At 38.6% G+C, this 12,086-nt stretch overlaps 1 protein-coding gene across 1 annotated transcript in view; it reads right to left on the minus strand.

Annotated features, from left to right (window-relative positions):
- Window positions 1-12,086, minus strand: part of LOC100117088 (protein wings apart-like) — a 270,210-nt gene that overhangs the window by 90,874 nt on the left and 167,250 nt on the right. The window contains exon 7 of the mRNA XM_031930082.2: window positions 3,809-4,000. Coding sequence (XP_031785942.1) covers window positions 3,809-4,000 — 192 coding nt within the window. The remainder of the gene's footprint in view (window positions 1-3,808; window positions 4,001-12,086) is intronic.

A 12,086-nucleotide genomic window follows, 5' to 3' on the forward strand; every position in this document is an offset into this window, starting at 1 on the left:
CATTTTATTGTACATCTGGATACATCCTAATCCGCGGACGAGGGACAGCGCGTCTCGAAACGGTGAGCAGGCGGAAGGTTTATTGCATTACCTGGGTGCGGGGTTTTCCCTTAATAGCAAAATGCTTAAAATATAATGCCGTTTTCGTGCACGTATTTCTCAACAATTTCGTTTCGAAGATATGCTCTTTTGAAATAATCACCTTTTTTGCATTTGCTGCCGAACAGTGCGGTCGATCTGGAGGGCCAAACGAGAAAAGGAAGGTAATTTAATTCTCTTTCAAATGCGTTATGGCTAAATCGTTTGTAACAATAAAATTATACAAAAAACGTCAAAAATAATTTTGCAAAATTCAATAAACGGCCATAAACAAAAACTAGCTGGCAAAATTAACAATAACTTCTTTTTCCCCAATTCAGAATTCGAAAACGGATAAACATGTCAAATTTTGTAGACATTTATAGCCTCGATTCGAAAATATTGCGGTATACATACACTCACACACACACACGCGTGCACACACATCCATACGGACATATTGTAAAAACACGTGATTCGAACTGAACAAACCTCAAAATGGATTTCTAACCTTTTTTGGAGAGAGTCGAAAATTTGATAATTACAAAGCTTCCTCTAGGAGAAAGCAAAAACAACTTTGGAAACTCTTATGAAACCTACTTCTTAATTAATTGATTATCTTGGTGCAAAGGTTTGGGAATTGTTACCATATGCTTACATAGCTGAGCAACAATCCCAGTTTTCGAGGGCAATAAAATATTAATTATTGCACGGAGAATTTCAAGTTATAGTTGATTACACAGAAAATTACGTTTTACAGTCCAGGAGGCTATTTCTGGATATCATTGGAATAATGACCAGGCAACAGTGTATAATGCAATTATCTCTTACCGTGAAAATAATAAAACGAAACATCGTAGATTTGTTATCATTTCAGATTGTTTGCATCACAATGCTATTTCAGTATACACATTTCGAAACTTAATTATAACCTTTTTAAAAATTGAGTTCACATTTGTCAAAAAGATTTATTACTTTTCTGATGGTGCACCACAGCAATTTAAAAACTTCAAAAATGCTGCGGAATGGCACTTTTATCCAACAGCGCATGGCAAGGGGCCTGTGATGGCCTAGATGCAGCTGTAAAGAGAGGAGCCATAAGGGGATGTTTACAGTCGCCATTGAATAACTATATTCTCACACTTTTTATCCTATTTACCTGAGTAAATACGACAAAAAGAATGTCTAATATTTCATTTGCATATCATACAGAGAAAGATTATACTTCCACTAAAAATTCTTAAACAATAGATTCAAATAAACAAATAGAATTCAATAAAAAACTGTGTCTGATTCCGATACAAGATAGTTTTATTCGTGCCAAGAGATTTTCTAAATCAAATTATTATAAGTACTTTAAGATTTTTTAATATTTTCAGTAATGTATTATGTATATTATTCTATTTATTTTCAGTTATGTGCCATTTTTGTCAATAAAAGGTCCATAAGGTAATATACGATGATTTATATTGTTTTATTTTACATTGATTTTTAGTCGATTTTACCGGTACAACCTTAGACAAGATGTATTTTTTTTATTTATGGTTTATTCATCAGATATACTTTGCTAAAAAAATAATTATAGATTCCATTTATACAATTCTATTTACCCCGATTATCTATAAAAAGTTTTATATAGATACTACAAGGGAGGGAAACCCAGACAACTCTAAGTCTTAGATTTAGGAAGGCGGGTGAAACAAAGGAAGCCCCAACTACTCAGCAGGATAGAAATGGAGAAAACAAAGAAGATGATAATCAACCTAAAAAGGCTGCGTGGCTGGAAGTCGTCACAAGAAAGTCAAAGAAAAAGGAGAAAAAGGCAAGCTAAGAGGATAAAAGTGTCCCTGGCGTTACAAAGCAGAATAGGACCAGCAAGGACGGACCGAAGCGGGCAAGACCCCCCAGACCTGATGCTTTAATCATCAAGGCTGCAGAAGAAAAGAGCTATGCAGACATTTTTTCAAAATGAAAGCGGCTTCGTCACTTAACAAGCTGGGAGATAGCGTAAATAAAATACGCAGAACAGTGGCAGTAGTTCTTCTTATATAGCTTCAACGCACAAGAGACGTCAAAACCTCGGACTTCCAAGAAGCAGTTAGAGCAGTACTAGTGGAAGGTGCCACAATAAAAGCACTACAGCAAGAAGAAACCATTGAAGTAAGAGATCTGAACATGCCTACCCCAAAAGAGGAGGTAATAAAAGCACTACAGAAGGAAATTGGCGAAGAGAACATTATAAAAGACTCTACAATAAGATGTCTGCGAAAGACGTACGGTAAAACGCAGATTGTAGTGATACGGGTACCAGCTTGAATAGCGGCTGAGATCACTAAGCTACAGAAGATCAGAAAGGGATGGATCAACTGTAGGATCCAGATGGCTAACCGCAAAAACGAGCCGTTTAGGTATTATAAATGTCTAGGTTTTGGCCATATCGGCAGAAACTGCACAGTAACTGAAGATAGAAATAAGCTTTGCTTTAAATGTAAAAAAGATGGGCATAAAGGGAAGGGGTGTAAGTAACAACCCAACTGTGTACTCTGCAAAGGAGCACAGATGGGAAATGTGACCACGCAGCTGGTAACTACGCATGCCTAGTTTACAGAGCTGCAATAGAAGCCACTGACGGACGAAGAAAATGAAAATAGTGCGGTTGAATATAAACCACTGCGTGACTGCACAGGACCTACTGAGCAAGTATGTACGTGAGACAGAGATCTACTTAGCCATCGTCTGTGAACAATACCGAAACCTGGAATATGGACTGTACTGGTAAAGCGGCGATATGGGCATGCGGAGACGCCGCTTTCCAGGAAAAAATTACAAGACGTAATGAAGGATTCTTACGCATAAGGTCGCAAGCGTACACATTTACAGCTGCTATGCTTCTCCAAACGCGCCGATAGAACAATTTAAAGAATTTAAAGAAAAATTTGGGCAGTAAAGTGGGGCAGCCAAAGGACAAACGAAAGAGGACGAACGCTATTGGAAGCATTCGCTCTCCTTTACTTGGTCTTCGTTAAGCAGGGATGTTCTTACACATTTTAAAGAGAATACGCAGGGTTCATCATAGATCTCACGTTTGTTAGCAGCTGCCTGATTGGCTTAGTTGGCTTGTGGACGGTGAGCGATCATTACACATATAGTGGCCACTAAGCGATAATAATGGATATTATTATTGAGATAGGAATATCAAAACGGAGATTCAACGGGAGTGCAACAACGAAAAGAGTCGGTTGGAAAACGAAGGATTATGATAAGGAGACATTTCCGCTGATTCTAGAAGAAATACAGCTGTTTAGATCTGCGAATGATAAGGTCGAGCAGGTAATAGGAAATATTATTCGACCCTGCGACCCAACGATGCTGAGTAGGGCTCCCAATAATAGACGACCGCCAGTATGCTGGTGGGATAAAGAAATTGACGCTGCCCACAGCGAGTGTCATCAAACCAGAAGACGGGCCAGGAAAATATACTACTTAACTGGTCAAGGTCAAGAAGTAGTAGACGCCCGAAACGAAGAAATGAAGAATGCTAAACGGATACTCAAGAAAAAATCCGAGAAAATCAACGACGGTGCCTTAAAGAGTTTAGTAATATTATTTAGACTTCAACTAGCCCAATCAATATATAAACCAACAAAGAAACTTTTACTGATACAAATTTGAGGAAAAAAATAAAATTACTTGCACGTTTTTATGAAGGTGTAAGCAGACATACACGTACCTTTATTATTTGAGAATACAAGCAATTTCTTATTATCTTCACATTCTTCAATCATATTAATCAAAAGAATAAGTGCCAGCATTATTACATCAAATTGCTTTTCTTCTGGGAGGGATTGTGGCACATCCAATATCACATGTAAGCTATTATCAATAACTCCATTTTGAGAACCGACAGTTTTTCCTCCAATAGCTAGAAAAGTATAAATTTCAAATAACATATATATTTAGAGATATGTATATGTACTATAACGGTAGCGTAAAGTATGTGACAGATGCAATAATCATTTACACTTTCATAGCGACTCTTAGGAGTATTAAAACATGTACTACAATACTTTTCAATTACAACTGTGGCAGCCACGCCATACGCTCTTGCCTATAAAACCCACGAACGTATACTAATACGCTGCCTGCACGCTCTCTCTCTCTCTCTCTCTCTCTCTCTCTCTCTCTCTCTCTCTCTCTCTCTCCCTCTCTCTCTCTCTCTCTCTCTCCTGATGTAACATGGCGGCGGGAGGTGAGTTACCTCCTGCTCTTCTTCCGACTGATAAAGTATTTAAATGCCACCCAAGACAGAAAGTATCAGTAGTGGTTTGTTTAGTTTGTGAAAAAGCTTATCATAAAAGTGATTATGACAAGTGTAAAGACAAAAAATGAATTAGTAATATATTTATGATATTTCCAGACCATGTGGAGCTGAACATAACCTTGAGAGATCAAGAGCCTAGGCTAAATGAGTCAGCAAAAATTTTAATTGCAAGTATCAAAAGTACTAAAGAAGATCAAATTAAACACAAAATTCTAAATGAAATCTCTATTACACATAAAAGTGACAAGAATCCTTTATCGGAAAATTCAGAACTGGAAAATTTGCATGTCGAGAATAAACTACTGAAACAATTGAATAAAGAATTAATGAACAAAAATGCACTTTTAAAAGTACTATAGGAAAAGAATAAAAATAAGGATGAGACAGCCGCTGTAAGAAACAATCAAAGAACATATGCTAATGTAATAGCTAATAGACAACCTATCAAAAGTTAAAGAGTACCAAGAATAATTATCAAGTCTTAAGAGTGAAAATGAAGATCCAAGAGATGTTTCGAAAAAGTATGCAATTTCCCTGGTAAAAAAAGTACCATCTCTCCTGGCCAGTCCGCGTACTTTCGGCTATTATGATTCGCCAGCGGATACCGTAAAAAATGGGCGACGGCTGGCTAACGCTGGTGGATTTTTGTGTGATTTCGGCGCACCGTCGGTAAAAAGTTATCGACGGAGCACAGCTCAAGCTATATGCTCACTTAAACCCGAACTCTAACCTAAGATACGCGCGTATTTAAGTAAATTACTTTACAGTGTAAACTGTGTTATTTATTAATCTGATTTTTGATTATTGACGATATAACATTGTGAATGCATGATTTATGCTGCAAATAAAGTATCTGACTTTTTCTTGCAATTGAAAAGTTTCACCAGCGGTGGCCAGCTGTTTGTAAAACAACCGTAAGAAAATGTCAGTGTTTTCTGGCCAGTCGTTATGAAAATCATTGGTTAGAATCAAATGTTAGAATAATTGGCCAATCAATGGTGAAATATTGGTGAACGTTTTTACCAGGGTTGTTAATGGAGAAAAAAGATATACAAACAAAACAAGTAAAGGCAATAAATTATAGTGAAATAGAAATAAAAAGTATGAATGAAAAAAGTGCCAAGACTACAATAGAGTTACTCAATAGTGAAAACCAGGGGGCGCTCTTAAAGTGGTCGGACGTGCTCGTGTCTCGCTCCCGCAATAACTTACCATAGTCTTTTATTTTTCGCCCGAAATTCAAAATATTTGTGTGGTGAAGTGCAGGGTGCTTTTATGCATACAGCGCATATTGAATCTCGGCGCGGAGCCGCTGGATTATATAGATACGGGCAGATACGTTATTAGCCACGAGGCTTCTCAAAACGTGTCAGCCGCGAGCTAGCTTCGCCGCTGGCTCCTATACTCCCGCTGCTATACGACGCGCTGCACGGCCGGATCTCGCTGCATAGGCGCTTGGCTGCATGTATTCATGCACTAGCGAATGTTTGTGGTGCCTGCAGTGATGCGAGGTGTTTATTCTACGGTTCTTTGAGCGTGTGGGCGGCTATTTTCTTCCTTCTCTCTCGCACTCAGTATTGTGTAGTGTGGCTTTCAGTGTCATCGTGCGTCTCTCTCTATCTCTTTCCCTCTCTCTCTCTCTCTCTCTCTCTATAGTGTGAGAGCGGTACAGTGCTGTGGACTGTAGCGGTGTAGTATTGCGTGCGGCGGTTGACTTACTTTCGCGTGTTGTTTTGTTGTTGCTGTCGTCTTTGATGTTGTGATGTGTCTCTTGCTGTGCTGTTTGACTTTATGCCGTACTTATGTAATTTGTGTGTCGGCTGATCCACTGTTCTCCTTACTATCATGTCGCTAAACAGGAGTTTCTCCTCGGTGTGCTTGACGGAGGGACGAGAGGAGCAGTTTCCCGACGATTCTCTTGTTTCCAAGCGTTGGCAGGCGAAGAGTCACAGCTCGGCTGTGACTATGATAAATGCTCTAGTTTTGGCGTGGGTGAGTTGAAGTGCGTCCGGTGCTTCCACAGTGAGTGTGCCTCCCTTGCCGGCTGCTCCAAGAGCAAGGATGACCTTGTGACGGTCATCTGCAATTTATAGACCCCTGTTGTGCCTATTGTCATCCCTCCGAGCCAGGCCGCCGCAGCTGGTATTGTCGACGGTGTCAATGGTCTGCCCCTGGATGGAGTGCGTGTCTTTGCGTCGCTGCTAGTTCCCCACAGCATGGTATCACTTCAGGAGAACCTAGCTGCCCTCATTAATTCTACGACCGTTGGTCTGCGTGAATCAATTACGGCGCTGAAGAATGATATCAACTCACAGTTGACTAGCCAAAATTCTGACATCAAGGTTCTAAAGGACAACGTAAATTCCTCCGATACCAGACTAGTCGCTGTCGACAATAAGCTCCATGCACGTGACACATCAACTCAACCGTCGGTGTCCTCTGGACACGGTGGCTTGTCCGATGACGCTGGCTCTTCTGATGAGATTTAGGACCAGATATACCGTTCTTTTAATATTCTTCTCTACGAGATGCCTATCGACGGTGCTGGTGGTGATATCGGTGTGGTGAAGGAGCTTCTTAAGAATATTCCAAACTTGGACCTCGCCAAGATTAGCGTGCGGAGATTTTCCAGGCCTACCGTATGCAGCTTCATCCCTCGTGTCATCGTTCAATTCAGCACAAGTTCCGAGGTCATCAGGGTCATAGAAGTAGATTGCCCCGGGGGATTTCGGCGGCTGCTGACCGTATGACGCTTGTGGATGCAAGAAAGCGTCAGCGGTTTTTTCCCGAAAGTGGATGTCAACAGTGAGAACCATTTAAAGTTCTCACTATACTATCAGAATGCATATTCGATGGTAAATAAGATATCTTATATGAATTCCAATCTTGTACAACTTTCTTATTTACCGGATATAATCGTCTTAACAGAGACTTGGCTGCAGCCTAGGGTGCTATCGACCGAGCTGGGACTCAAAGGTTACAATATATTCAAACGGGATTGTGATTTGCGTGCTTTTGGTATTTCTAGAGGAGGTGGAGTGTTAGTCGCAGTAAGAAATAACATCATTGCTACTGAAATTGCGACTGATTCCTCTCTGGAACAAATCTATATTAAGATCTCTCTTACTGACGCAAAGCTGATACTTGAAGCAGTGTATTTTCAATCTGACTCAAGTGCTACGTTATATCAAGAGTATTTCAACTGCTGGGATTCCATCTCAGAGGGCAATGAGGACTGAAAATTCATGCTGATGAGTGATTTCAACATCCCCGGTGTTACCTGGAGCTTGTTTCTTCTACAGTTTAATCAAACTGGGTATGGTGATCCAAATCACCGTTGATGCTCTGACATAATTTGTGGTTCCTGTTCTTTGCTTGATCCGGTTCAACACATTCCACCTCATTTCTCGAAAGGTTAATCTTTGGACCTTCTATTTGCTCCTTTTAGGCTGGTGACACCCTTTGATCTACAGGAGCAGCTGCTGCAAACTGATTCTCATCACGTGCCTGCATTCTTTAATGTAAATGTATCTCATGTGTGAAATTTTGTATCCGTCCCTAAACTTAAATTTTACTCTACGAATTATAGTATTATTGTAGATCACCTTAGGAGTGTGAATTGGGATTCTGTCCTGTCTAATGACTGCATCGAAGTGAATCTGCAGGAATTTTATAAGGTCATCAATAGTTGTATAAAAAATTATGTACCACTTCCAAGGTCAATCCCAGTTCCTACCCCAAATCGTATGATCAGGAACTGATTAATGCGATTATTGATGAGAAATGTTCCCACGCTTCTTGAAGGTCAACCGGTGCACTGTCGGACGAGATTGTGTTTAAGAGATTAAGAGCCAAGTGTATCCACCTCTCACGTCAAAAGTACCATGCTTATATTGGCTCTATTGAATCTAGTCTTAAAAGTAACATTGGCTCATTCTGGTCATTTGTCAATGGTCTAAATAAAGATTCCGGTCTTCCCTTGTCTACTTTTTTTCGGTGACGTAAAGGCTTCTAACGAAACTGAAACGGCAAATCTTTTCTCCACGTATTTTAGTTCAGTGTATACTGACCGGTTGGCCGCCCGATCTCTCGGCTCTTAAACTCTGATAGCATAATCTCTGAATTTAATGTTACTGTGGATGACTTGCGTCTAATTGTCCAAAAACTCGATAACTCTGCCAATCCTGACCCTGATCACATTCCGAATCTTTTTATAAAAAACTGCTGGTCTGCCTTGATAAGACCCATTCTTATATTATTTAATAAGGTGCTAAGTTCTGGGTTCTTTCCCAAGGCATAGTAATTCTCGTTTATTCACCCGATTTTCAAGAATGGGAACAGGCGTGATATCACTAACTACCGACCGATCTCTCTTATAAGCTAAATCCTCAAACTCCTTGATGCGTTTTTAACTTCTACGTATTCAGATAAACTTCTTTGTAAGATCATGGATAGACAGCGTGGATTTCTGCATGGTCACGCGACTTTGTCTAACTTGTTGATTTTTAAAGATTTTATCTCTGAGTCTTTAAAAGCTTCGTACCAAGTTGATGGTATTTATATAGACTTTTTAAGGCCTTTGACAGAGTATTCCACCGAAACGTCGAAGGAAGATAAACAAAAACCTTGGTTTTTTCGCTCCTTCCTTACGTACAAATTGCCTCGGGAAGACCGATAGAGCCAAGATCATTCTATTTTGAATAACCACTGAGGGATCGAGTCAACGTAGAAGAATTACTACTCTCTCTACAAATAATTGTACTATGGACCGTGGGTCTTCACCGGTCTCAACTACAACATCTGACTCCTTATTCAATGACATCAGAAGAAGACATGGACACGACGTACACCAACAACGACACACTGCCTGCACAAATCATGAACATCTCAAGTAACGTAAACCATTTCACCTTTCACAGTGACTCGAAAAAGAAAAAATTTAACAAACTCATTCAAAATTTATAAATCAACCACTTAAACACAGAAATAGAAGACATATGCATATACATCAAATTTCTAGAATCTGAATCCGACAGATTACACAATGATTTAATCGAATTAATCCCGCAAAACACATTGACAAAAATTACCGTTATACAGGATACAAACAATATCCAGTATCGTGAGAAATTAAACAGCAAACACAACAAAAAATTCAATAACACAACCACAGATATTGTTAACGATTCGAACTGTGAAAAATGGTTTAAGAATCTCACAGACACCGACATTCCTAATAACGTCAAATTCATAACATCGTTAGGAAGAAAATTCAACCTGAAAGGTGAACTTAAAGACACACAAACCATCGAATGTATCGAAAACTTAGAAAACTTCATCAGCTTTAAATTTAATCTACGAAACACACTAATAAATAAAATCACACAACACACTTACGAAACCAAACATACGAAAATATAAGATACAATTATTGAAAATAAACTAATAGAAAAAAAAAAAACTTTATCAAGAACAACAGAAACATTATGTTCACTTTAGCTGACAAAGGCGTAACCTTAGCGATGAAAAAAACAGACTACATCGAGAAAATGGAACAACTATTTTCCGATAGAGAAACATACACAGAAATACCAAAAAATCCACTTAAAAAACTTCAAACAAGGTTCAAAAAATTCATGAACACGAACAATAATAATGGGTTTTTCGGCAAAAAATACAACAAAGATACACAAAAAAGATTTCTCAATGAGACCAATTATATCAACAATAGGTTCACCGACTTACTCATTATCGAAAAACCTTTTTAGCATCATATAAAATAGCATTAAAAAACCAAAATCACACATAGAAAATAGCTACGAATTCATAGATAAAATAAAAAATATAATTGTTCCACAAAACCACTGTTTAATCTGACCATTAACCACTGTTTAGTCTTGATGTAAAATCGCTATACACAAATATCGACAAAACACTCGTCAAAAAAAGGATTGAAAAGAGGTACGCGCAAATCGCACAAAAATCCGAAATACCTCTCGATGAAATTTTATTAGCTAGCGAACTACTTATGGAAAACACTTATTTTCAATTTAACGGAAAATTCTACAAACAACTTTTTGGCACTCCAATGGGCTCTCCGATCTCGGGACTATTCACAGACATTGTCATGGATGACCTCGAGACCGATTGCCTATCAAAACTATCTTTCCAACCAACTTTCTTTTTCCGATATGTCGATGATATTATCACATGTATCCCGAATGACAAAATTGACGAAATTCTCAAAACATTCAACTCATACAACGATAGACTAAAATTTACTCACGAAATTGAGAATAATAACCCCATAAGCTTTCTAGACGTTCTAATAATAAAAGACAAGAACAAATTAATAACGTACTAGTACACGAAACCAACATTCTCAGGCAAAATTCTAAACTATTTATCTCAACATCCGAACACACAGAAAATTGCCATGGTGTACAATCTCGTCGACAGAGCGAAACAATAAATAAAAATTAGCAAACAAGAAATTTCACATTAAAAACATCGATATTGTCAAAAAACTACTGTTTGATAATTGTTATTTAAAAGCACTATAGAAAAATACATAAAGAAAAGATTGTCAACAATAACATCAAAGGAACAACCACAACAACAAACAAACAGTAATAAAAATAACAAACGAAACGTTATATGTATTGCATACGTAAATGGCTTCTACAAGCAGATCAGTCATAATTTTAAAAGAAACAACATTGATACTGTATCAGAAATTAACAGTGAAATGTGCAACATCTATATAAAAGGCAAAGACAAAAAATATTAAAATTCCGAGAACAATGTTGTTTACAAATTAAAATGCAATGACTGCTCTGCTATCATTCTATTTCAATCGATGCGTTTCTCCATTGGTTCATGTGAAGTCTGGTGTACCGCAGGGATCGCACCTGGGTCCTTTGCTTTTTTCCATCTACATCAACGACTTAGTGTCGCACATGAAATTTTGTGATATTCTTTTGTATGCCGACGATGTGGAAATGAATGCACGTGTTAGCTCGGCCGAAGATTGTGCGAAGCTTAACTCTAACGCTACCGCTCTGAGTGACTGGGCGTGCGAGAATGGTTTGAGCGTCAATCAAAGCAAATGTCGTATAATTTCTTTTTTCCAGGGTAAATCACGCTTGCCGTTCTACTATGCGCTCAGCGGGTCAGCGTTAAATCGAGTTGAGGTTGTTAGAGATCTAGGTGTGTTGTTTGATTCCAGAATGACATTTCGACCTCACATTGATAGTATAGTTTCGAGGTGCCATGTGTTTATCGGGTTCATAAAGCGTGCTACCTCCAATTTTACCGATATCTCCGCAATTATTTATTTATAGAATACTACAGTCATGCCTCTCCTTTTATATTGTTCACAAATCTGGTCACCTTATACGCAAGTTGCCACTCACTCCTTGGAGATGGTTTAACACAGACAATTGCCTCGATCCACCGCTATCACGATGGCCTCCTGGCTTTTAAACATGTGCATAGAACTCTTTTGTTAAATTCGCCGTGATGCTTCTTCAATAGTAAACAGCTATCTTAAAATTTGCGGAGTCATAGAGCACTCCACGAGAATCAATGTTCCTCTAATTTCGGCTTTTATTCCATGTTGAACAGACTCAAGAGAGCGTGAAATCTTCTTCCAGAACGTATTGCACGTATTAATTGTTTAATAGAG

This window comes from Nasonia vitripennis (assembly GCF_009193385.2).
Source record: "Nasonia vitripennis strain AsymCx chromosome 4 unlocalized genomic scaffold, Nvit_psr_1.1 chr4_random0008, whole genome shotgun sequence".
NCBI lineage: Eukaryota > Metazoa > Arthropoda > Insecta > Hymenoptera > Pteromalidae > Nasonia > Nasonia vitripennis.